At 36.3% G+C, this 27,534-nt stretch overlaps 1 protein-coding gene across 5 annotated transcripts in view; it reads left to right on the top strand.

The window, feature by feature from the left end:
- The window catches only part of LOC127866349 (DNA-dependent protein kinase catalytic subunit-like), a 130,948-nt gene that overhangs the window by 46,888 nt on the left and 56,526 nt on the right, over positions 1-27,534 (top strand). For 3 of the 5 annotated variants that reach the window (XM_052406819.1, XM_052406823.1, XM_052406822.1), the window contains exons 26-45: positions 3,891-3,989; positions 4,569-4,696; positions 5,790-5,884; positions 7,482-7,584; positions 11,110-11,237; positions 11,615-11,681; positions 12,055-12,242; positions 13,680-13,824; positions 15,657-15,735; positions 17,362-17,484; positions 20,394-20,479; positions 20,649-20,823; positions 21,054-21,161; positions 22,579-22,826; positions 23,198-23,333; positions 23,642-23,734; positions 24,314-24,381; positions 24,833-24,935; positions 25,272-25,399; positions 26,231-26,438. In XM_052406819.1, the coding sequence (XP_052262779.1) occupies positions 3,891-3,989; positions 4,569-4,696; positions 5,790-5,884; positions 7,482-7,584; positions 11,110-11,237; positions 11,615-11,681; positions 12,055-12,242; positions 13,680-13,824; positions 15,657-15,735; positions 17,362-17,484; positions 20,394-20,479; positions 20,649-20,823; positions 21,054-21,161; positions 22,579-22,826; positions 23,198-23,333; positions 23,642-23,734; positions 24,314-24,381; positions 24,833-24,935; positions 25,272-25,399; positions 26,231-26,438 (2,508 nt within the window). Of the gene's footprint in view, positions 1-3,890; positions 3,990-4,568; positions 4,697-5,789; positions 5,885-7,481; positions 7,585-11,109; positions 11,238-11,614; positions 11,682-12,054; positions 12,243-13,679; positions 13,825-15,656; positions 15,736-17,361; positions 17,485-20,393; positions 20,480-20,648; positions 20,824-21,053; positions 21,162-22,578; positions 22,827-23,197; positions 23,334-23,641; positions 23,735-24,313; positions 24,382-24,832; positions 24,936-25,271; positions 25,400-26,230; positions 26,439-27,038; positions 27,060-27,103; positions 27,125-27,534 lie in introns of all 5 variants that reach the window. The other 2 variants (XM_052406820.1, XM_052406821.1) reach the window with 2 other exon arrangements.

The following is a 27,534-nucleotide window of genomic DNA, read 5'->3' on the forward strand; positions in this document are numbered from 1 at the left end:
ACCGGCAAGCGTGGACCCGCTTAAGGTTACCCCTAGGGTTTTCACCTTTTTCTGCCATCACACCTCCGATTCCGGAGGTACCACTATCAATCATATTTCCGTACTTCGCAAATCGATGACTTCGCGACCTGTATTATCCAGGATTTTAAAGGCGCCTGTTATAGGTTCAAGAAGAGGCTATATTCTGTAGATAGGTCATAAACTTATAAGTGTTAAACACTGTCCTATTCTACCAATTTTCAAGTGTGTTTGGAGTGGGAAAGTTCGGCTTGCCGTGGTTTCTTTGCCCACCCATCCTTGACAAATGGTTCCGGTCACCGGTCGGTATTTACCGGTCCGGTCACCGGTCCTTCTGCTGAGACGTCTTTTCTTACGTCCGTTTCAGCTTTATTTTTAAGATAATTGTATTAATCTCGGGATTATTTAATGACACAGATTTCCATCTTTTTGTCATTATTTACCACTATTCAGTGGTGTCTAGACTAGAAGATTATCTTGGCAAGAATATAGTTTATTCTACCACAACCTTCCTTACATCTTATACAGATGTGAGCAGATAAGGTTATGGGCGATCACATAGAACAACGTATCTTGATTTTCTCAATTATGTGGTATCCTAACGAATATCACCTGCACATCTACATCTTGAAAAGCGAAAATTCTTTTTAGCTGTTTTTCATTAACAACACATTTTCACGATTCCTTTGTGATGGTTTCAACTATCACACATCGGTCGTGGTTTACTTACAGACACGGAGGTGATCATATTATCACTCCTTGTAACTGGAAATCAGGAACTTATTCGTTCTTTGCAAGAACAACAAATTTTCTCTATCATCTTTCTCATACCAGTTCGTCTCAACGCCCTGTTGGACCTTTTGTCCTGCAGTTCTTTCTTTCGAATTATTTTTCCGTTGGGTTCAATAATGTAATTGCGCATGCGCGGCAGTGAAGTTGCAGACGAGTTGCATGATGTACATAGTATATCAAAGAATGTTGTTTATCATCAAACGCTAGTTATTAGCGTTATGCGATCGTATATCGCAGTGTATACCGGTATGCTGAACAACGTCAACAATGCAGTTCACAGAAATCGATCCAGCAGGGTGTGCGATTGTTATACATTCGTCCATTGACATAAACTGGAATATCTTGCCTTCTTGGTGAGTTTTTGCAATAACTGAGTTTTTGCCATAATTTCATGAAATATACTTAATGAACCATGGGATTATGGTTCTACGACCTTTTAAGTCTCCTGTACAATTATTTTCAGGAAACTTCTTCACAGGTCAAATATCATATCTCACTGAGACATATTTTTACTGATCCAAACATGTGCCACTTCATGTCTGGCCATTAATAACTTTTAGTTATCTCTACAGAAGAACGTTTTTCTGTTAGAGTTTCAATCCTTGTTACTTGTGCAAGGATAATTCCATCAGAACTGTATAAAGGTTCTATGGAAATTCATTTTTTTACTGGGTAATTGAGAGCATAGTTATTACCTTAATCACTCTGCTAGATACATAGAGGTTTTTCTCATCTTTTTCTTGATGATAAGAAATTTGTTCTTTTCTTCATCAAAGGATAGAGATTATGCTTTCGTATACCTTGTTTTGTGTAAGTCATCGCAACTCTGTGCTGTCTTACCTATTTTGGAACTGATCCAAACTATTGAACGTCAACACTATGTTTTTCGTTCCTTTACCTTCTTAAGCGGTTTTGACTTGTGTAACATGTTGGGATGCTTAATGAGCTCCCTATGAACCTTTTTCATCAGGCTTATTAACAGTTCCAATATAATTTTAAGACGGTTTTCCTTCTTATTATGGCTTTTACCATACGGAGAAGTGAAATTCATGCTTTTTCTGTTGAATACGACCAATTCCAGTTGGATCTATTGTCGTTTTCACTTTGTTGTGTCAGCCAGGATTCTTTGCTTAATATCAAGTCCTCTATATGGCTTCTACCTTCAAGTTTCCAAGTTTTCTTAAACTGGTAGTCATGAAGATGAGGATAAACTTCTTTGGGCAATCAGGGCTTTGAAGTTCTATCTCAGCAGTGTTAGTCAGAAGTCCATTCGAGGTTCTCAAAGACACTCTTCATTTCCCCAAAAAAGGGGGGGGGGAGATGTGTCTGCGGCTTCTATTTCTCGGGGTTAGACCTCGACTAAGGAAAGTTAATCTTATCCTATCTAAGGATTCATTCCTTTTTAGGATCTGACCGCATGAATTAAGAGCTCTGTCTGTTTTGTGGGCATATATTAATCACACCCCACTTTTTGACGTGCTCTAAGCTGTTTACTGGAGGAATCCGACCACCTTGTCATCTTTTTATCTTCGTTTTCTGAAGTGCCAACAATACAATTTGTATACGTTTGGGCTTGTTGTGGTTTCACTAACGGTAGTGTCTTCTTTACGACATAGACATATTACTCTGTCCGAGAAGTCATAATTAATACCGTTTTAACGAAGATTACTTGATATCATTAGCTGATAACCCTGTTTATGGGTTCTACTGTGTTGGGAAAATATATACGAACCTTCCCACCGCAGCTGCAAAATCAGCATACGATAACAGGTCAGTATTTATGACATTAAAACAAATTTTTTAAATAAAATTCATTTTAATTATTAAATACTTACCTGTTATCGGTAAGTCCCACCTCCCACCCCGCTATTCGATTAATATTTTTGTATATATATTGAAAGAATATTGAGGGTTGGTTACCGATTTTTGGCTAGGTTGCATTGCACTATGTTTAACCTGGCCTGTATTACGGTATTGAGGTGGCGGATTCCCAGTTGAAATTCCGGATGAGTTATTTCCCCTTGGAAAGTATAAGCATACGATAACAGGTAAGTATTTAATAATTAAAATGAATTTTATTTAAAAAATTTGTTTTAAGACAGGGATAATCTAGTCGTCACTCATATAGACATATGCTCTGTGTTTTTAAGACAGGGATAATCCAGTCACTCGTATAGACATATGCTCTGTGTTTTTAAGACAGGGATAATCCAGTCACTCATATAGACATATGCTCTGTGTTTTTAAGACAGGGATAATCCAGTCACTCATATAGACATATGCTCCGTGTTTTTAAGACAGGGATAATCCAGTCACTCATGTAGACATATGCTATGTGTTTTTAAGACAGGGATAATCCAGTCACTCATATAGACATATGCTATGTGTTTTTTAGACAGGGATAATCCAGTCACTCATATAGACATATGCTCTGTGTTTTTAAGACAGGGATAATCCAGTCACTCATATAGACATTTGCTCCGTGTTTTTAAGACAGGGATAATCCAGTCACTCATGTAGACATTTGCTCCGTGTTTTTAAGACAGGGATAATCCAGTCACTCATATAGACATTCGCTCCGTGTTTTTAAGACAGGGATAATCCAGTCACTCATATAGACATATGCTCTGTGTTTTTAAGACAGGGATAATCCAGTCACTCATATAGACATTTGCTCCGTGTTTTTAAGACAGGGATAATCCAGTCACTCATATAGACATCGCTCCGTGTTTTTAAGACAGGGATAATCCAGTCACTCATATAGACATATGCTCTGTGTTTTTAAGACAGGGATAATCCAGTCACTCATATAGACATATGCTCTGTGTTTTTAAGACAGGGATAATCCAGTCACTCATATAGACATTTGCTCCGTGTTTTTAAGACAGGGATAATCCAGTCACTCATATAGACATTCGCTCCGTGATTTTAAGACAGGGATAATCCAGTCACTCATATAGACATATGCTCTGTGTTTTTAAGACAGGGATAATCCAGTCACTCATATAGACATATGCTCTGTGTTTTTAAGACAGGGATAATCCAGTCACTCATATAGACATTCGCTCCGTGTTTTTCAGACAGGGATAATCCAGCAGGCTGATACTGCTCAACGGGACTTCTCAGCGAGGTGTCTCCATGAATTCCTAAAATGGTCCATCAAGCAAACCAGTCAAAAGGTGAATATGGTTGGTTAGCAATTAACCACACACAATCCATGAATTCCTAAAATGGTCCATCAAGCAAACCAGTCAAAAGGTGAAAATGGTTGGTTAGCAATTAACCACACACAAGCTGTTAATAAATCTAACAGATCAACCAATTAGATGATGTTTATATCTGGATTAGTGTCAAACAAATAAAGTTGAATTAACAGAAAATTAAGTGGGAGGATCAATCTTTTATGTGGTGAAATGCTTAGTACTTTTATAAACTACTAGTACCGCTTTTAAAGGTGCATTTACTTCCACAATTGCAATTTTTTTTACCATTTAAAATTTAGAGACTACGGATTTATGATTTATAAATATTACCTGTGCATAGTGAATATTTGATACATCTCCAGCCAGCTTACTACCCTATGATCTACAATCAGTAATTGTTAAATGCAAATTACATGCATTTCATCGAAATATGTCACAGATTCAAATGAAAAAGTTTTCGTAGTCTTTTCCCTATTTACAAATATGAATTGTATGTGACCTTGAATTAGTATTTTTTTCGAAAATCATACATAATTTTCTTATTGCTTATTACAGGCTGCTGAAAATAATCCAATGAATGCAAAGTCAGTGTTGAAAAGGATCTTCAGTTACTCTTTGCATCCCAGTCCATTTAAAAGACTAGGGGCTGCCCTTGCATTCAACAACATTTATACCATATTCAGGTATATTTTGGGCTTCGTAAATTTACTTTATCTAGCCTTGTTTCTGAAAAATAGATAAATTTTAAATTGACTGTATTTTACCACATTTTAGTTACAATTGTTAATGCATTTTTAATTTAATTTATTGAGATACATTGCTGAAAAATTATTTTGTGGGCATTATTTATATATTTGATTAATTCTTCTTTGGTACTTTTAATATTACTCAATTTACAGTTATCAATTACATACTAAGCATTAGTTGTTAACAAATATTTGATGCAATTTTAGTACACGGTTGCTTTTTAAAAGAAAAAATGTTGTTTATTTGAATAATGCTTGTTACCAAAGAGAGTCCCTCGTTCATGATTGACATATCACATCAATACTGCTTTGATACTTGCATGAATGTTGTCTTTTCAAACTATCAACAAATCCACATTACTCTTACCCCATATTGACCTTGACTTTGGACTACTTTTGCACTTTTAATTCAGAAGGTTCTTGGTTAATCCAAATTGATGTTTCCTCTTACATCAATACAATTTTCTATAAAGCATTGATACTTTCAAGGATTTCATTTATGAACAATCAACACACCCAAAGCCTGATCTCATAATGACCTTGACATTTACATTCTTGCTGGATTACACTGATTAAGAAGGTCAATACTTATTTAGAAGATCACAATTCTTGGTAAACCAAAATTTACCAATCGGCTATCAATTAATACTACTTATCTTAAGGCTTTGATACTTCCATTCAACATTCAGCACACTTGCATCATCTTACTTCAGTTTAACCTTATAATTGACTTACTTTTCGACTTTTGGGTCAATAGACTCACTCAAATATGCAGATGAATCAATATTAGCAAGGTTTTCACTGGGGGAGTCTATGTTTATTTAAACAACATCTTGTTTTCTGTTTTTTAGGTTTAATTCAATTCACAGTTGAATGTTGGCAAACAAACATTTGTCACGGTTTCTCCTTTAGTGGCAGAAAATTCTCCTAATTACCAAAGACAATTTTACCTGACATGTCAACTGCTCTACATTTTTAGTTCAGATATGCACTGATACTTTGGTAAAACCAGATGTAATCTGTATTGTAGGGAGGAAGAGCCACTGGTGAACATGTTCACATTTGAACTGCTTGTCCACCTTGTAGAGAGTCTGGCCATGGCTCATACAGATGAGAAGTCCCTAGGTAAGGTGAACATTATTTAGCCCTTGTTACTATCATCATTTTGATGTGTGAACAAATGAAAACCACCATATGCAAATAAATGTAACATTGTATAAATTTAATTATATATAATTGTAAACTCTTTATAGTGGCATACAAGTGAAAGGAGCCTAGCATTAAAATGCTTATTGGAGGCTTGGGGTATGTAAATAGGACTGCAGCAAGCAATCTGACTTCTTACCCTGAATACTTTTTTGTTCGTATACACTGCAACACCGATATATATCGCGGTTGGTGTGGTTCAAAGATTATGAGCAGGATATATCCGGCGCGCGATATAACTCGAGAAATGTCTAACTTAATTGTATCGCGGTTAATTTGTCAAATTTCCCCAATGTTTTCATTGTATATACGGTGCTGCTACATATTTGTATCGTAATTATTGCAAACCAATTCTTAGATGAACACTTTTATAATTACATACGTATCTGTATAAGTTTTGTATATCATTGAAACCAAAATGTAAATTATGTTCCTATTTTCATGTACGATCGCTCGCGAATCAGCTTAAAAGAAGAATTTTTACCGTAAAATACGTACATTCGAATTTACCCTTATAAACAGTCCTAATGAAGGAACTCAAACAGTGTAACAGTAACGATACAGCGTGTTTGAATTATATTTTATTAAGAGGAAATGTCAATGCTAAATAATTAGCGAGATGCTCCGGTACTTGAGTTGAAATTCACAACAAAACTTAATAGAAATTAAATGATGTCGGTGTTGTACCTGATACGAAATTTTTATTTACAAAAAAATACATTTACAACAATTTTTACGCGCTTTTTATCAGGAAAAAGAAATTCATGACCAGTGGCGAAATTAAACGATTTATATCCCTTTAAACTGCCATTATTACCTATGCAATGACACTAATTGGTTATTTCTTAAATGTTAAAAACAACCCCGGCCATGTGCGAACAACCCTGTCACTAACCGACTGTTTTCACGCTTCACTGCTTGCCATAGTAAGCTGCGAAATACAGGGTGTAAATACTAGCAAGAACCGTTTTTTTTGCAAAAGTTAGCGAATTCTCAGATTATAACATGTAGTGTAAAAGGTTTCATAAACAGAACATTCATGTTGGGTGCCAGCATGGAATAAGTTTCTTTTCTCAAAAAATAGAATGAACTTATGGCATGCTGAAGCTTCAAGACTTCTAAGCACATTGACTCCATTTTAGACGCATGGGAAAATGCTAAATGCATGTGCGTAAATTGTTGTCCCAGATAATCCTGTGCAGTAAATTGTTGTCCCAGATAATCCTGTGCAGTCGTCAAAAGCTAATCAGGGATGACACTTTCGGCCTAAACTAAATGTTTACTTAGAAGAGACTTCCTTTAAAGAAAACATACTATAAAAGAATAAATTTGTTGTCCCTGATAAGCCCGGGCAGACTGCAAAGGCTAATCTGGGACAACATGTCACGCACATGAATCAAGCCCTAGTTTTCCAGAGTGCGTCTCATATACCGGTAATGGCATTGCTGTTTCATGCTATGTGATGATGGTTGCTACAATGTCCATCCATGTTCTTATTTGTCTCTCCATGAATCAGGTACCCAAGAGCAGTGCAGCAAGGCCCTGATCCACCTGGAGAAGATCATTGGGCACAAGGTTGACCTCCTCAAGGTGCCACATAAACTCAGAACTGCACCTAGGTATGTCCCTTGACATCTGGTTTAAATGGGCCTGTATTCACAACCAATAAATAGATTATGGATAAAGAATGGACTAAAATTAAGAAAAAGGTAATTGAGACTTTTTGACGATGCTGCGAAGCATCGTCTAAGTTATCATATCATGAAAAAATTCTTTACAATTGCAACCTATGTAAAAGACCGAGCAAGTCCGATTGAGATAGCTCGATTTTTCTAATCGGCATACCTGGCTGATTATCATTGATAAAGGTATAGGAAGCTCAGCTATAAATAGGACAGCATATTCTGGGAAAAGATTTAATAATAGTTTGAAAACGTTAATTTTAAATCAGTTATGTTCAATCCATTATATGTTTATAGATCAATGAAACAACTATGCATTTTCTGTATTGTATTTGACATTTGTCGTGATTCAGTAGATAAATTGCGAATTAAAACGTGTATAATTAACTTTCAACGCGATCAGAGTGTAAAGAAAACGAATTATTTCGAACCTGTCATTTGTAAACGTTGTAGCGACTATGGTATATAAACAGCATAATAGCCATATTATATCTGTGATACTCGCTCTTCTGCGTGCTTTCTCATTTTGCATATTTTATAAACTTTTCAAACATAAATTACAGAGCCACATCAGTGCACATACTATGTTTGACAATTCATTCGTTTGTTGGATATTGCTTGCTGTTTTAAACACATATTAGGTCATATCGCGGTGATTTAGTTAACCTTACCATGTGTTCATGGGCGAACTCACGTATTCAAGTGCTCTTACGACTATGTGCTCATACCCACTTTCGATCGGGAATCATCATGAAATTATTGCCGTTCTTAACGAACAAACATGCCTAAGCTTATTGAATTAGAGAAAAAGAACAATAATCAAAAGAGAAAAAGTATATGTTCATGCACATGGGATTGTGAAATCACGTCCGTACACATAGCATCATTAACTTAGGAAAGGAAACAACGAAATATAAAGTTTGGTATGATATACATGTAACATAAAAGAGCATGGTGTAAATAAAGAGCATGTCAAGTTTTGAATTTATATGCTGAAACATAATGTTATAACCCACAAACATTTTACTGTAAAAGACAGTTTTTTAAGATAAGTGGTACAGAAAATACACATTGAATACCTTTTTAAAGATATTTCTTGTTATATTTGATCGAGAATGTAACCCGCCTCCCAGTTTCGCTGAAAGGATCAAGTTCCCCACGGGTACTACTTCCCCGTACCCCCAATTTTTTTTTTCGTACCTTACATTTTTCGTACCCAATTTTTTTTTCGTACCCAAATTTTGCTCGTAACTAATTTTTTTTTCATACCCAATTTTTTTCCTACCCAAATTATTTTCGTAACCAAATCTTTTTACGTACTTAATTTTTTTGGCATTATTGTTGTACCCAAAATTTTCGTACTCATTTTTTTCCTACCCCAAATTTTCGTACCCACATACACAATTGTGGTGATGTAGATAAACTTAAATAGATGCTTTTATATCAATCCTGTTCAAAAGCATCCTCACACCAGTACTGTCAATACTTTGATTATGTCTGTCAGTCTATACTGGGGACATATTGTTTTTGCCATGTCTGTTCGTGGGTTTGTTTGTTTGCGTCAAACTTTAACATTGGCCAAAACTTTTGCAATATTGAAGATACCAACTTGATATTTTGCATGCATGTGTATCTCATGGAGCTACACATTTTGAGTGGTGAAAGGTCAGGGTCATCATTCAAGGTCAAAGGTCAAATATATATGGAGGGGGGGGGGGTGAACATAGTGTTTCACAAACACATCTTGTTATATGTTATATCCCATACCAAAATGTGTTCTATATGAATAAATGATGCGAGAAGAAATGTGAACTTTCAGGTAAGTCTTAACAAAAAAGTTTTCAGAAATTACTGTTATAATAATATCATGAGTCTTAGTTTGAACAATATTTGGTTGTGCAGTTTGGCAACAGTTAGACTCTGCTTCCCTCTGTGGTAACTTTAAATAAGCAAAACCTTTTGCCTTCAATACTTTCTGATAATATACTAAAAAGATATGTATAAATATTGCATATTATAATATTATGTTTATTATATCTTAAGTTAAATGCAGCTACTAGGTGATACTGTTAACTATACACCCTGTTACAAAGTAAAGTGAGGTATTCTTGAATTACCATCGACATTTGTTTGGTCTGTCTGTCTGTTCTTCATTTGTCCCTTGAAAAAAAATTGTATGAAGACGTTTTTCCTATACATTTCAACTTACAACATTCTAACTTGCAGGAATTGTTCCTTGTAATATACATGTTTGCTTCTTCTAATATTCAACATGCTACATTCAGCTTAGCTCAGCTGACAAGGCACTGGGATGCAATAACGGGTTGTATCCCCTGCCCATCCACATAACTTGTGTGGTCATGAAATTCTTTTAACGACCATTCTACTCTTAACTGTGACTCAAGTTTCACAGTTGTCAGTTACTGGCCTGTATGTGAACTAAGTACTGGTAAACCAGCTTACTTAAGAAAAGTGTGAGTTGGTGAACTGACCACCCTGGTATTACTGAAATACTGTTGAAAACTGAGAACAGTCCAAATAAAACACACAAACTGAAGTTTTGCCCCTTTTTTCAACAGAGATTTTCTATAACACCATGATTACTAATTTTGGAATTGGTACATTGGTTAAGCTTTAACAACATTTTCCACAGATGAATAATTGTATATGTTGAATTCTAAACAAATTTCTATAAGTATGCTCCTGTGTAAAAAACTTGGGGTCACAAGGTCATTATACACTTAATAAACTTGCTTACAAAAAATGTCTGAAACTACAAGTAAAAGAGGTCAAATTCTAAGTATGTAAGGTAATATTGTGGTCCTATATAAGTGTTGTTGTTTTTTGTTGCCCCCGGATCGAATAATCGGGGGTATATTGTTTTTGGCCTGCCTGTCTGTCATTCTGTGTGTGTGTTTGTCACAAAACTTTAACCATGGGTAAAGTTTTGCAATAACTTTTGTAGTATTGAAGATAGCAACTTTATATTTGGCATGCATGTGTATCTAATTGAGCTGCATTTTTTGAGTGGTGAAAGGTCAAGGTCATTCTTCAAGTTCAAATGTCAACAAAATGGCTTCAAAACAGCGCAGTAAGGGGCATTGTGTTTCTGACAAACACATCTCTTGTTAAAAACATGCCCATTAGGTCAAAATTGGACACACACCAGAGGTGACATGATTTATATTGACACATAATAATATCAATGATCACTTTCTCTGAAACCACAGTTTACTATTTGGTACATTACATCTAATAATAGTCCTCTACGAAGATTATTTTAGGGTTAAAATAAGACACGCACTAGGGTTCACACTTATTTGTATCAACATCTGACGATATTAAAACATGTGATGCTAAGGGGGGCACTCTCACGATTTTGCTGACAGCATGTGATTTTAGTATTTTAGTAAAGTTTCCATACAAAAATTAGTAAACAAAATAATACAACTAACTGTACAGGAGCTGGTCGTCTGTGACACTGGACATAGCAGTTCGCTGGCTGACCCGACAGTGTGGCCGCCCCCAGACGGAGTGCAGGCACGCCTGTATGAAGCTCTCCTATAACTTGTGTTGCTTGCTGCCAGCAGGTACGCCTTTGTTCCCATAATTGAACAACTACAGGGAGGATGGGTATACTTGAGTCACACTGTGTGTAGATCAGTTTCTCTGTTAGATTATCTGCAAATCTCATTAGAAAATTGCACATGCAGAGTTTTCTAAAGAATAAAACAACCTTTGTAAGGTTTCAAGCTAACATTCTTAAGTTTGTTGTTGTTTACATGAGTCTGTTTACATGCGTTCACATTTTAAAGTTTATTGTTGTGTACATGGTCGTGTTTACATGTATGAACACTCAGTTTCATGTGTATTAATTAATGTATTTGTAAATAGCATATTTTATCAACATTCACATCCGGATAATTATTGCAGGACAACTAATGACTCTGTTCTTCATTTTTTGTAGTCAAGACACCTGTGAAATTCTTCCATTCTTGTCTCAAGGCGAAGGGACCAACATACTGGATTCAAAGGTGCAGATTAGCTGGCAGTACATTAATATTAAAAAAATTTGCTGTGTCTCACCATGATGAGTAAATAAGAAGCCATGTAACAAATATATATAATTAAATACCGCTTTTTCCTGCATAAATTAATGTACATTACTTAACTTGAATTTGCTGTATTTAAAGACATCATAAATTTGTATTTATTGTCATGACATAAAAAAATACTTTGAAATGATTACTTAACTGACAGATATGAAATACTTCAGACGTCATCACCTGGTGATCTTACTTAGTAAATGATAAAAAAAGTATTCTGTATGAGGTAAGATAATTGTTGTTTTTTTATGTTCAAATGTAGAATCCAAAACCATTTTACAAATCTGCATTCTTTTCTCAGGTTTGAAGGAGGTGGCAGCTCTGGAGATGTGAAGCAAGGCATAGAAGGCTGTCCTCGTCTCACAGACAGCCCGGGGCCCTTCTCTTTGGACACCACGCTGGCCTGGTTTGATAACGTGCTGGCCGCACTTGACTGCTATAGCTGGGTGTTTGGGGAGGACTTGCTTACTCCTGGAGAACTATTCACAGGTAATGAGGTTGATTGTGTACTTGTTATGCCTCCCCCTTTCAGAACTAGTGGTATATTGCTTTGCCTCTGTCTGTTGGATGGTTGATGAGTAGGTAGGTCAGTCAGTGCTGTCTTCCCTGCAATATCTAGGCAACACTTTGACATACAAAGACAAATGTTGACTTTGAGGTGTACAGGTGAAATGCCACAGGGTTGTAACAGTAAATTTGTTCCCTTATTGTATTGTGAAAATACTTTTACCTACAATCATGCTATCATGTGGTCACAAGGTCAAAACTTAAGAAGACAGGAAAAACAGGAATTTTGCTTTGGCATTATATTCTATACCAATTATCAAAAAAATTATATAGTTTTTACATAGAGGGAAAGGACAATATATTTTTATTTTGAGATCACCAGGTCCAAGGTCAAGGTGACATGAATTTGCATCAATAAATTGGAAACTGCCTGTTGTCTACAGAATGCTTTTTAACTGCAATAATCTAAATTGGTGTGCTGGCTACTTGATCTACTTGAGGGGATACAAAGATACCTATTGATTGAGGAGGTGAACAGGTCAAAGTTCAAGGTGAAAGGGGCTCTGCAAAATATATTTAGACTCCTTAGACCTAGGATCATGCAAATTTAAAGGAAAATTATGTGTGAGGTCGACAGGACTGGTTAAAGGAGATCAAGGTTACATGGGCCTATGGCATTATAATTGTTACCATACAATATATGACATTATAATTGTTACCATACAATATATGACATTATAATTGTTACCATACAATATATGACATTATAATTGTTACCATACAATATATGAAATTATAATTGTTACCATACAATATATGACATTATAATTGTTACCATACAATATATGACATTATAAGTGTTACCATGCAATATATGACATAAGTGTTACCATACAATATATGACATTATAAGTGTTACCATACACTATATGACATTATAATTGTTACCATATAATATCTAGAGAAAGCTATTCAAATACTTACCGGTAAGTATGCTGGTAAGTCTTTGACAAATGATGGAATCTCTAGTTATTTTCAAAGTAAGAAATCCAATGTCAAGGTCCCAGGGATGCTCTACGTCGGGGGCAAACATATTTACAAACATCTCATTTTAGATTGAAAGAGTTAAGTTTAAAGGTTAGGGCACATCCTCAAGTAATTTGAAGGCATATATTGTTGATGTCTCTTCTATTCATATTTAAAAACATTTAATTGGAAAAAGGATTTGCTGTTAACCAAACCATATATGTTTAGTTCATTATTTGCTTACTTAACTAATGCAATAACTTGATAGACAAATATTTGTAGTGTTTATCTTGATAGAACAATTACATTAATTGATGTTTTCATAAAATTGTTATAGGAAACTATTGCTCTCATCAAAAACATTATTAATGGGTAGTTTTCTTTCATTTCCAGCCAAAGGTTCTAGCCAGTTGTGGGCATGTTTGGAGTTCTTTGTGACTAAGGTGGCACTCACAGATATTGAAGGCATGGCCAATCTTTTCAAAATCAAAAAAGACACTGACCTGTTCACTCCGAAAGAGAAACAGGATTTTAACAGGTTGTTTGTGTGCTGTTGTTATTCTTTTCATGCCCCCTTTCGAAGAAAAGGGGGTATTTAGTTTTTCACACTGTCTGTCTGTCAGTCTGTCACACTTTTTCGTGTCCGCTCTCTAATTCAAATAGTTTTCATCAGATCTTTATGAAACTTGGTCAGAAGTTGTATCAAGACAATATCTAGGTCAAGTTCGAAAATGGGTCATGCCGGGTCAAAAACAAATCCAAAAGGAAGTAATAAGCTTTAAATGGACATAATTATCTTACCTGCAAAATTATATATTTTTGTTAAATAAATCAAAGCGGCGCAGTAGGCGGCACTGTGTTTCTGACAAACACATCATGGTAAAAGGTCAAGGTCATCCTTCAAGGTCTAAGGTCAAAAATACAAATCCAAGGGAAGTAATAAGCTTTAAAGGGAGATAATTATTCAATATTGAACATAGCCACTTTATATATTTGGCATGCATGTGTATCTCATGGAGCTGCACATTTTAAGTGATGAATTTACAGTCACAGTAGTGGCTTTTAAATATTTGCTACTAAAAATAGAGATTTTTTATAGACATTTAATTTTAATGGAAGTAATTTATATAATTATAAATCTCAGATTATATATTTCCTTACCAAGAATTTAGGTTGTTGTCACAGTTACTGTACAGATTTTTTATTTTGATTATTTATAACTCAAATGATTGATTTGTCAAAGGTTTTTTTTTAATGATATAATTATCATTTCTTTCCTGTACTAATTTCAGAGGGGATAATCGCGTGACAAACAAGATGGCGATGTCCATGCCGTGGCAGGTATTTTTCGTCGTTTTATACCCTGTATTACTTGTATTATTTTTATTATTTCGCTCACTTTCCTGCCATATTAGGAAGAAAGTTACTGGCTTTTATTTCATAGTAATATTCGCTATATATCTCGACTTTACTCTGTGCAAATTTTTTTAGCGGGATGACCTAATTAGGGCTCCACTGAAAAAATTTGCGGGGAGTAAAGTTGAGATATAAATCAAATTTGAATACGAAATAAATGCTAATCACCTTTTTACTGATATGGCTGGAAAGTGAGCGTCATTTAAAACATAATCAGAAGTAATAAAGGGTATAAAACGGCAAAAATAACCGTCTCGGTATGGACGTTGCCATCTTGACTATCACGTGATTACCCCATCTGAATTTGTGAATGGTAGGGTTCATTACATACCTGTGGACTTGTGTCCATAGATACATGATGAACTCTGGCTATGATTTCTTTGATAAACCACAGGCCTTTGTTGTCAGTGATGTCTGACTTGGTCAATTTTGACTGTCAACAGACACCCCCCCCCCCCCCCCCCCCCCCCCCGGTTTGGGTTGGACAAAATCCAAGGGAAGTAATAAGCTTTAAAGGGAGATGATTTCTATACCTGCCAAATGATGATTTTTTTTTTGTTCTATTTGGTGTTCATATTCATCACTATTGTATTGGTGTCATATCAGTAATTGGGAATTTAATAACTTTAATTTACAGCTCTTGTTTAGTATCGGCATACATGTATTATTTGGTGATTATATTTTTTTTTGAAAATTTCATACAAGGACTTTTACATCAAATTAAAAATGTTTGTGGCAGTGAACTTGACTAAGAAAAAGTCATATTGTATAATTTATTTTTGTACCAAAGCATCTGATTGAGAAACATACATCTAAAGGAAACAAACTGAATTAAATTTATGTGTATTATGGGATTTGAATATTTGAGATGGCGTTTCACAAAGACGCAATATTTTCTTTGTGTCAAACTATATTGCTATTTATATTTTGATATCCTGTTACAAATGTTTTCAGGGGAAAGTGTACAGTGATAGTGCGAATGCTTGGACTTATCACAATCATGCTTGCAAAGTTTAAGAAGGATACATTGCAGGTACTAGGTTTACATTTAAACTTCCAAGTAGTGTTTGAGCATGGCCCACATTGTTGGAAATGGGTTTTATGCAAGATGGGACCAGCGTTGCTCCAACAAGCCATTGGTGCAATTGTGCGGACTGATTTTCAGCTTTGCCGGACGCAAATGACCAAGAACCATTAAAGCATGAGACGGCAAATAGTTGTGAAATTTTGTGCGAAAATAAGGTTTCATGTGTCTTCTCTTGATCAGCCGCTGTAATATTTATGGTTTTATGGTTAGAAGAGACAATCCTAAAACAGAAAAAAGCATAAAAATGGAAAGTATTGTCCTAGATTAGCCTTGTGTTGCCAAGCAAATATCGTTGTTGATGACATTTTACACACATACATTTGACCTATGTACCCATGACAGGCCTTATTTTGGTATTTCAGAATTTTGTGCACTGATAAAGTCATTTGCAATGTCAGGGTTTCCAGCCAACCTGGAAATCAGGGAAAACTGGAAAAATACATTCACTTTTTCCAGTCAGGGAAAAGTCAGGGAATTTTGGAAAAGTTCCTGAAATCAGGAAAAAATCAGGGAACTTTGTTTGGTCAGACTTCCCCAACTTGTGTCGAAAAGTCCAAGTAAAACAGCAAATCGATTCCTCTGCATGGCTATGTTGAATTACTTAACAATATGTTCCAATTATTGTTGCAAAACAAACATTAAATGAATATGAAAAGGCGAGGAAAGGATGGCTGTGAGGGGAGATGGGAGACCATTGCTTTAAAATTACATAAATATAATACATGTAATTGTCTGAAACTGCTATTTATTGAGGGTGTCTAAAACAAGAAATAGGTCGAAATAATGATCCTGGAATTTGTATTTTCCATCAGGGAAAAATCAGGGAATTTTGTTCATACAAAAAGCTGAGAACCCTGAATGTCAATACACTGTATACATAATTTAGCAAAACTGCGTAGGCATTACACGTTTGTTCTTCCTTTTTATGCCCCCAAAGTTGGGCATATAGTGATCGCTCTTTCCGTCTGTATGTCTGTCTGTTTTTCACTTAAAAAAAAAAAAAATCTCATGACTTTTATGACCCTTCAGATGTAAAAGTCTTATTTTATACGCATGTGTATATGGACAAGGCCTTTCCATACGCACACAAATTTTGACCCCTTGACCTTGAACTTAGGGTCCGTGTTTAGGTTTCGAAAAATGCTCATAACTACTATGTCGCTTCAGATGCAACCTTCATATTTGGTATGCATATGAATATGGACAAGGTCTTTCCATATGCCTGAACATTTTTACCCCTTTCACCTTGACCTTAAATTTAGGGTCGGCATATAGGTTTCCAAATCTGTGTTTAGGTTTTGAAAAAATGCTCATAACATCTATGGTATGCATGTGTATATGGAAAAGACCTTTCCAGACACACACAAATCTTGACCCCTGTGGCCATGACCTTGAAGTTAGGGTCGGCATTTAGGTAACAAAATTTTGTTCTGTTATTTAGCTGTCTTGCATAACTATCAAAGCTTTTTTCGGGGGCATATGTTATCCTAAGGAGACAGTTATTGTTTATAATTTAAATTTAATTCTTGAAAATATTTTTCCAAATCTTTCATTGACCTGTCCTATGTTTAGGTGATTCCCAAGGGACTGTTCAGCACACATTTGTGGGACTTAGTATTGAGCTGTGTCATTTCCCCTGCCATGGTTGGCTTCAATATCAGTGATGTGGAGATTATGAAGCAGCTTCCTCAGGAGGTAGGTTTACTGGTTGCAGTCTCTGCAATATATGCTACTAATATATTGATAGTGAATAACACCATGTAAATATTAACATTCCAAAAATGGTGTTTTTTTTTCATACTATACTACATATGTACTACTTACTATTTGCATTTTATATTTATGCCCTCCTTCAAAGAAGAGGGGGTATATTGCTTTGCACATGTCGGTCGGTCAGTCTGTCGGTCCATCCACCAGGTGGTTTCCGGATGATAACTCAAGAAAGCTTGGGCCTAGGATCATGACACTTTATAGGTACCATGATCATGACTGGCAGATGACCCCTATTGATTTTGAGGTCACTAGGTCAAAGGTCAAGGTCACGGTGACCCAAAATACTAAAATGGTTTCTGGATGATAACTCATGAACGCTTAGGCCTGGGATCATGAAACTTGATAGGTAGATTGATCATGACTCGCAGATGACCCCTATTGATTTTCAGGTCACTAGGTCAAAGGTCAAGGTCACAGTGACCTGAAATAGTTAAATGGTTTCCTGATGATAACTCAAGAAAGCTTAGGCCTAGGATCATGAAACTTGATAGGTAGATTGATCATGACTCGCAGATGACCGCTAGTGATTTTGAGGTCACTATGTCAAAGGTCAAGGTCACAGTGACCCGAAATAGTAAAATGGTTTCCGGATGATAACTCAAGAACACTTATGCCTAGGATCATGAAACTTCGTAGGTAGATTGATAATGGCTGGCAGATGACCCCATTGATTTTCAGGTCAAAGGTCAAGGTCATGGTGACCCGAAATAGTAAAATGGTTTCAGGATGAAAACTTAAGAACGCTTATGCCTAGGATCATAAAACTTAATAGGTACGTTGATCATGACTCACAGATGACCCCTATTGATTTTGAGGTAACTAGGTCAAAGGTCAAGTTCACGGTGACCCGAAATAGTAAAATGGTTTCCGGATGATAACTCAAGAACACTTACGCCTAGGATCATGAAACTTGATAGGTAGATTGATCATGACTCGCAGATGACCCCTATTGATTTTCAGGTCACTTTATCAAAGGTCAAGGTCACGGTGACCTGAAATACTAAAATGGTTTCCGGATAAAACTCAAGAGCGCTAATGGCTATGATCATGAATCTTCTTAGGTACATTGATCATGACTCGCAGATGACCCCTATTGATTTTGAGGTCACTAGGTCAAAGGTCAAGGTCATGGTGACCCGAAATAGTAAAATGGTTTCCGGATGATAACTCAAGAACACTTATGCCTAGGATCATGAAACTTCATAGGTGCATTGATCATGACTTGCAGATGACCCCTATCGATTTTGAGGTCACTAGGTCAAAGGTCAAGTTCCCGGTGACCCGAAATAGTAAAATGGTTTCCGGATGATAACTCAAAAACGCTTATGGCTAGGATCATGAAACTTCATAGGTACATTGATCATGACTGGCAGATGACCCCTATTGATTTTCAGGTTACTTGGTCAAAGGTCAAGGTCACAGTGACAAAAAACATATTCACACAATGGCTGTCACTACAACGGAGAGCCCATATGGGGGGCATGCATGTTTTATTCAATTGTTATGCCCCCCTTTGAAGAAGAGGGCGTATATTGTTTTGCACATGTCGGTCGATCTGTCGGTCCGTCCACCAGATGGTTTCCGGATGATAACTCAAGAATGCTTAGGCCTAGGATCATGAAACTTCATAGGTACATTGATTGTGACTGTCAGATGACCCCTATAGATTTTCAGATCACTAGATTAAAGGTCAAGGTCACAGTGACTCGAAATAGGAAAATGGTTTTTGGATGATAACTCAAGAATGCTTAGGGCTAGGATCACGAAACTTCATAGGTACATTGATCATGACTGGCAGATGACCCATATTGATTTTCAGGTCACAAGGTCAAAGGTCAAGGTCACAGTGACTCGAAACAGTAAAATGGTTTCCTGATGATAACTCAAGAATGCTTACGCCTAGGATCATGAAACTTGTTAGGAACATTGATCATGACAAGCAGATGACCCCTATTGATTTTCAGGTCACTAGGTCAAAGGTCAAGGTCACAGTGCAGGTTTTTTTTTACCATATATAACAGACGCCGATTAACGGCGTCTTCCCCCACCTAACTGGGCTGTTTTTTTCCCCTTTCCAGTCCAAAAAATTCCCCCCCTTTTTTTTTTTTTTTTAATAAACAGATGTGTCTCATGATTATAATATCTCAATTATATTTTAATTTAATCTTGTCAAACATACTTAATTATGAAAAAAAGCAATGAATATAGTGCAAACATGTACAAATAGTATAATGAGAGAGTAAGTATTTTTCCCCCAAAGTAGAAAATCGTGCGTAAAATTTCCATCACATAAGGGCTAAAGGCCCAAACCCCCACAACCCCAAAAAAACCTGCCTGAAATCAGAGTAGATGAGTTATAGACATTGATTAAAACAGTTTTTATTTTTTCCCCAAATATGTCTCTTTTGCACTCTACTTTCCCCTTTCACCCAGCGTCCAGTGTCTTCCCCTTTCCCTAAAAAAAAAACCTGCAGTGACTCGAATGAGTAAAATGGTTTCCGGATGATAACTCAAGAATGCTTACACCTAGGATCATGAAACTTCATAGGTACATTGATCATGACTGGCAAATGACCCCTATTGATTTTCAGGTCACTAGGTCAAAGGTCAAGGTCACAGTGACAAAAACATATTCACACAATGGCTGCCACTACAACTGACAGCCCATATGGGGGGCATGCATGTTTTACAAACAGCGCTTGTTTACTTTGTTAAGATTGTCATCTGTACTTTCCTTGCTAAAAATATTTGCAATAACTAGGATGATAATTTATAGTAGTAATCATATAAATTTTGTTTATTTTGATACTTTATCACTGAGCATTCTCCAGATGAGCCAGACACTTGGTTTGATGAACATGAGTTTCCGTGGTGACATGATCAGACATTTCACCTCAGTCCTTAGTGATGAAGGAAGGTGAGTGTTACAATAGTTCATCGCAATTGTAAGAACAGGATTTGCAACAATAACCTACCATTACTTGATTTCATTAATGAACAGTGTAAATTCCAAAGATGTTTGCTTTTGTATCAAGTTTAATGTGTTATTTTCTAACATTTCAAAGTGTCAGCATATTGGTTCTCAGGAATTTGATCTCACAGCTGCCTGTGTGTTTGGTGGATCCATCAGCAGACTTCATCTCCATGCAGCAGACATTTGAAGGGTACCAGCTGCTGCACCAGGTTGACCTCCTGTTGCCATGCCTACCAGGTCAGAACCGGTTCAAGGCGGCCGAATCACTATTGGACAATGTCTTTGAGGTTAGGAATTATGCAGTTTCTTTTAATATAAATATGATTTATATGGGTTTCAACTTGTCTACTTAAATGGTTTTCTACATCTTCATTGTCTTTTTCCGTAACATTAATGAAATAGGATTGAAGGGTAACTTCTAGACGTAATTGTTGTTTGATGTCTTCTCTTTTTTTCTTTTAATATGCATCAATAACCTGTTTTATCACACTTATATGACAACATTGAAAATTTTCAGAGCTTAGTGAAGAAGGAAGGGTTAGGGGTCATGGCAGTGACCTTGACCCCATCAGGTCATACTGTTGCCAAGGGTATGCTGAGTTTGGCCTTGTCATTGGACATTAAGGTACCATATTTGAAAGAGCTTAATACCGTAATTACTCTTATGTTTTCGGACACTCTAAGTTTTCGGACACCCCTTTTTTTAGCAAAAATATTTATTTTTTGTGACTCTTAATTTTCAGACACACGAGTTTTCGTCCATAATTAATGTCTCTAAGTTTTCGGACAGTATATTTTACAGCGCTATTTTACCAAATTTCGGTCCTGTTTTCGATATCTTATGACACTTCGATCATGGGGTTTTACAACCAGATTAACATCATAAAACATAGCAGGTGCATGCCTGAGGGCAACGGACCATTACATTTGCGTTATTGGGTAAATAACCTTGTAAACCAGTATTAAACAATGGTTTTGCCGGATAGCATAAGCGTTATGACTACCAGGGGTGGTGCCAATTAACAGTTCAATTATCTACCGCAATGGTACTACCCCTTCTCAGTAAAATAACTGTGACAAATACTAAACGCTTCAAAGTGTGTTGCACCCTATTGCAAGTTTTACGAACAATGGAAGGTGTTAGACAACAACTATCGGAAATGAACAAACAAATAATTTATAGTTTGCTTTTTTTATTGTGTTAATTTCAGGTTCATACTAGCGAGTATCGATGCATCACATGCTCATCTTTGAACTCGTTGGTCAAAGTACAACCTTGTAGTAACTTTCTGTCAAATAAATTAAGCATTTAAAATTATTTAAATGCAGTGCAAACATATATAACTGTAATTTATACAATAAGGCATGGTATTTTACAAGCGCGTGCTATTACCGATAGTCGTAGATACAACTGACGCTATTTTCGGACACTTAAATTGTCGACTCTAAGTTTTCGGACACCTGTATTTTGTGAATATTTTTTGTATCTAAGTTTTCGGACACGAAAACAAATAATTATTTTTAAGTGTCCGAAAACATAGAGTAATTATGGTAGTTTGTAATCATATACAGAAAAAATTACTGCCTAAAAATATTGTATAAGATATATCAAGCTATACCAGTTAACCTATTTGTTTATTTTGTTATCAATCTTTCCAAAGTTTTTTTTCTGATTTTACTGTTCATGTTACATGTACAGTAAATTATGGGCTATTTAGTTTCAGTTTGTCAATAACAAAAAAAATATTAGAACAATTGCAGAATCATATGATATATATTGTCTTCAGTTTCTGTTTGTTTTAGTGTGTGTGCCATTTGAATCATTTATTGATTGCATCATGCAACCATTTGCTATAGTTTACAACTGAAATCAATTGGCCAACTCAATCCTTGACTGAAAATGGCTGCAGTAGGTCAATTATCAAACCATAAACATTCATCTTTCACCAAAAGGCATTGGAGTTGTTAGCTTAACATAGCAAACCATTGTCTTTTCAAATTGTATGCAACTCTTAGTAAACAATAATGCTTCCTTTTTTCAGCCTGAAACACTATTGGCCAAGATATTTGACAGCAGTCGTGTTTCTCGAGATACACGTGGGACCCAGGATCAAAGTCACGGTGACCTTTTCTTCACAACATTCACCACCGAAACTATGGTGTTTGGTGTTGGCAATATTGCAGTGTTGCTGGCAGAGTTGCTGAAGAGGAGAGAAGATGCTTGTAGAGTACCTGCTGTCCTCACGGCCATTGTGAATCATGTGACTCGGGACAGGGAGCTAAGAAACAGGTGTGTTATCAATATGCATTTTTGGTAATGTACTCAATGTGAGAAGGCACTTCATGTTATCATTTATGTTAATGTTACTTGCTGAATGTAAAAAATAATATGTATGTACATGAATGTAAAAAGGCCTTGACACATGCATTATATGTTTGTGTTTGATCAGTTGTACATTATAAATTGTCTGTATAATGGTATATTTATGCATTAAAGAAAATGGGACTGTGTGCTGCAGACAGATCTTTCTCACTGGAATTGTCTAGATAGTTACCATATGTGCCTTAATAATATGCACAATGGCACATATTTATATATCTACACGTTGTGCTTTAAAAGGTATGCACCCATTAATTTATCAAGTATGTTGTACATTTCAGAGAAGGGGGTAATGTTCTGCAGACAGTTTTGTCCCACTGGTCAGATCTAGAGGGCTGGTGGGGTAGGGACTCCACTACAGATACCCAGGGTATGGCACTGGCCTTGCTGACTAAACTGCTTCTCATTGACAGTCAGGTGAGTTCATATTGTGTACCTACCTGTGTGCTCAATTAGGTTAAGGTTACTTAATTATTTAATGATCAATCAGTAGGAACACTGTTGATATGAACTTTGCTGTTTAACAGGTTCCCAATTTTGTGTCTGGGATGGTTTTGTATCTTTTATTTGAGTTGTGTACATTGTATTCTTACTTGCAGAACACATGAAGTGCACAATTTAAAATTTAAAAAGGTAGTCTTATGAATTCTATGTTTGTTTTTTGTTCCTTTGGTGCATTTCAAGATGCCTTTTGTCTTGTTATATATTATTGATTATGTTCACAGTTTGTGATCAACAAGAAGCAGGCCTGTTTTCCACAGATTCTCTGCATGTATCAGACGTTGCTAACAGATACACGCACAAAACTGTCCTTCAAGGTATATTCAAAGTGCTATTTCTAGGATGTATTATTTTGTCAGTGCATTTTAAACACTACAGACATCCTGATATTGGTTCATAATCAGCCAAATTACTGCAACTATTGCCTTTAGGCTCATTGTGTGAGGTCACATACCAAATTCCATTACCATTATCTTCAACTTTTTAAACTTGAATTTTTGGTTTAGGTTAACGTTCAATATCTTAATATTATTGTTTCCATAACAGGTATTCTCTTGGAACTAAACACGTGTTTTGGGTCATTGTTCAAGGTCACTTATCAAGTGTCATAACTCTGACCTACAATTCAGCAGAATAATGGGCCTTTTTGAACTTCAAAAATTTTGGTAAATGTTTGTGGGCAACTTCTCCACATCTTTATATTTACACCTGATATTGAAATAAAATGTTAAGAATGAGATCAGGACCTTTATAGTCATTTACTGGCAAAAATCAAGTGCATTGAACAGCGTTTACGCAGGATTACTTCTATATGTTTACTTCTGTTAAACAGTTTTGTTTGTATTTTCGTATACTTGAGATAAGAAATACATGTCAGTTCTTGTGTGTGTTGTCAGAGACGTGTGCTAGAGCTCCTGCCATTCTTCACGAAGACATCAGACAGTGAGATCCTCTCTGCCATTAAGTAAGGCTGATCACTAAGTTTGTTGTAGAAGAATTAAACCTTGTTCTGTGAAAACCGAGCTTATGCATATGCGTGAAGTGTTGTCCCAGATTAGCCTGTGTAGTCTACAAAGGCTCATCAGGGAAGACACTTTCCACTTTTCTGGATTTGTTTGTTTGTTGAAGTCTCTTCTAAACAAAAATCCTGTCTGGACGGAATCCCTAGCCCTTGACAGGATATCTACATTATGGACGGAATCCCTAGCCCTTGACAGGATATCTACATTATGGACGGAATCCCTAGCCCTTGACAGGATATCTACATTATGGACGGAATCCCTAGCCCTTGACAGGATATCTACATTATGGACGGAATCCCTAGCCCTTGACAGGATATCTACATTATTTGAAGTATGTCAGTACGTTTTAGTCTCACACGCGTAGTAAAACCTTCTGTTTTGTATTATTTGAAGGTCTAGTCTGGACCGACTGGTTGTGGACAACTTCCCATTACGCAGTTCTGAACTGATAAAGGACAGCCCAGTCTACCAGGAATACATCATGACACTAGACACAGTATGCGATTTTTAAAGGACAACCATTCAATATTTATAAAGAATATTTGTGTGTATGTGTGATGATGAGTTGTTTTAAAACTGGTAAGGGAGTTTTACAATATTTTCAATGGCCCATGTGCAAATAAAAATATCTAAACAGTTTAACTTTCATAGGGAAATATTGGAATTTTTACAAAATTCCCTTTCATTTTGGGCTTTTGAGATTTTTATCTTACAAAATGTATTTCAGCGTGCAGAATGATTGAAGGATAGGTACCACTTAGATGATTCTGTATGTCTCTATAAACTGTCATTTGTACATCACAAGTCACCAAATGCTTGGTTCCCATTTTAGATCCTGTCGGGTTTCCAGCTCACAGGAAGTCCAATGCTTCTGGAGTACTTGATCTCCATTTTCTGCAGGGAGCCAGAACATGTGCATGAAGCAGCCATTCAAGCGGCTATTGTAAAATTCACTAAACAGTGTGTATATCTTGCTCAATTTGATGTTCGCCTGGGCAATGTCTGTCATGTGGAGAAACTCACATATATTTTTAGGAGCTACTTCATTACATCAGAGTGTTTGAAATGAATAAGAAACATATGCATACAAAGTTTGTTAAACTTTTTTCTGCCCCTGAAGGGTGGCATATAGTTTTTGAACTGTCCGTCAGTCCGTCCATCTGTCAGTCTGTCCATGAGTCCGAAAACTTTAACATTGCCCATATGGCTTCAAAGCGGCGAAGTAGGGGGCATTGTGTTTCTGACAAACACATTGTTGTTGTAAATAATAATATGCAAACAAATTTCCATAACTGTTGTTATATATTGAGACAATTAATTAATGGAAAGCTTGTATTGTTGAACATGATCATTCTGTTTAGCTTAAATTATTAGCTATAATTTAAGCATTTTTAGCTCGGCTGTTTTCAGAGAAAACTCGAGGTAATTGTCATAGCCAGCTTGTCCGACGTCCGCATCATGCTAAAACCTTAAAATTGGCTCTAAAATCAAAGTGCTTCCACCTACAACTTTGAAACTTCATATGTAGCTGCACCTTGTTGAGTTCTACACGCCACACCCATTTTTGGGTCACTAGGTCAAAGGTCAAGGTCAATGTGACCTCTAATATGAAACTTTAACATAGGCTCTACAATCAAAGTGCTTTTCTTCTGACATGCTTTCATTTATTCAAAAGTGCACCCACAGCCGAGCGTTGGTACCCGCTATGCGTTGCTCCTGTTTAATTTGTAATGGTGCTGTTTTTCATTTCTGCATAAAAAACTTTGTGAATGTGGCCTTCCCCGTACACAGGCTGCCACGCGACCAGCAGAAACCAGCCCTGGATGTCCCTATTAACATATTCCTGAAGACTTCGGGCTTTCCAGCTAACATTCGTCGGGCAGTGATAGAGCGTGTGTGCCTCACCATGCTGAATGTGGTACACAAATCAGTTGTCATGGAGTTCTTCAGTGACCACATCTTGAAAATGAAGGATCTTATTGAGGCCAAATTTAGCAAGGTGAGAGGTTTAGTGGTTGTATGCATTGAAACTAAGCAATGTGAGTCACACTTTGGGAAAACGGGGCTTACTGCATGTGTGTAAAGTGTTGTGCCAGATTATCCTTTTTGAGTCAGCAAGGCTAATCAGAGACCACAGTTAAATCTTTTATGGAATATTTTGTAATAATGAAATCACCTCTTAACAAAAATCCAGTCTTTGCGGAAAGGGTTGTCCTGCAGACTGCACAGTGAATCTGGGATGATGCTGTATTCACATGCATTTAACCTTCTTTTCCCAGAGAAAGACCCGTATTCTATTAACTGTTATATAGCTGATTTGCAGCTGTCAATGCTCTATGTGATAAATTTAAAGGGCTGCCATTAATCTTGTAGTCTAATATTTTCTTTGTTGGCGCAATTCCGTGTTCGGAGCACATATTGGAGGGTCAGTTAATCTCACTCACAGAATGTACATATTCATTTTTCAGAGTTTTGAGGGGATACTGGAGGTTCACTTGATCTCACTCACAGAATATTCATATTCATTTTTCAGAGTTTAGAGGGGATACTGGAGGGTCACTTGATCTCACTCACAGAATGTTCATATTCATTTTTTCAGAGTTCAGAGGGGATACTGGAGGTTCACTTGATCTCACTCACAGAATGTTCATATTCATTTTTCAGAGTTCAGAGGGGATACTGGAGGTTCACTTGATCTCACTCACAGAATATTCATATTCATTTTTCAGAGTTTAGAGGGGATACTGGAGGGTCACTTGATCTCACTCACAGAATGTTCATATTCATTTTTCAAAGTTCAGAGGGGATACTGGAGGTTCACTTGATCTCACTCACAGAATATTCATATTCATTTTTCAGAGTTTTGAGGGGATACTGGAGGGTCACTTGATCTCACTCACAGAATGTTCATATTCATTTTTCAGAGTTTAGAGGGGATACTGGAGGGTCACTTGATCTCACTCACAGAATGTTCATATTCATTTTTCAGAGTTTAGAGGGGATACTGGAGGGTCACTTGATCTCACTCACAGAATGTTCATATTCATTTTTCAGAGTTCAGAGGGGATATTTGAGGGTCAGTTGATCTCACTCAC

This window comes from Dreissena polymorpha, chromosome 2, assembly GCF_020536995.1.
Source record: "Dreissena polymorpha isolate Duluth1 chromosome 2, UMN_Dpol_1.0, whole genome shotgun sequence".
Lineage (NCBI taxonomy): Eukaryota > Metazoa > Mollusca > Bivalvia > Myida > Dreissenidae > Dreissena > Dreissena polymorpha.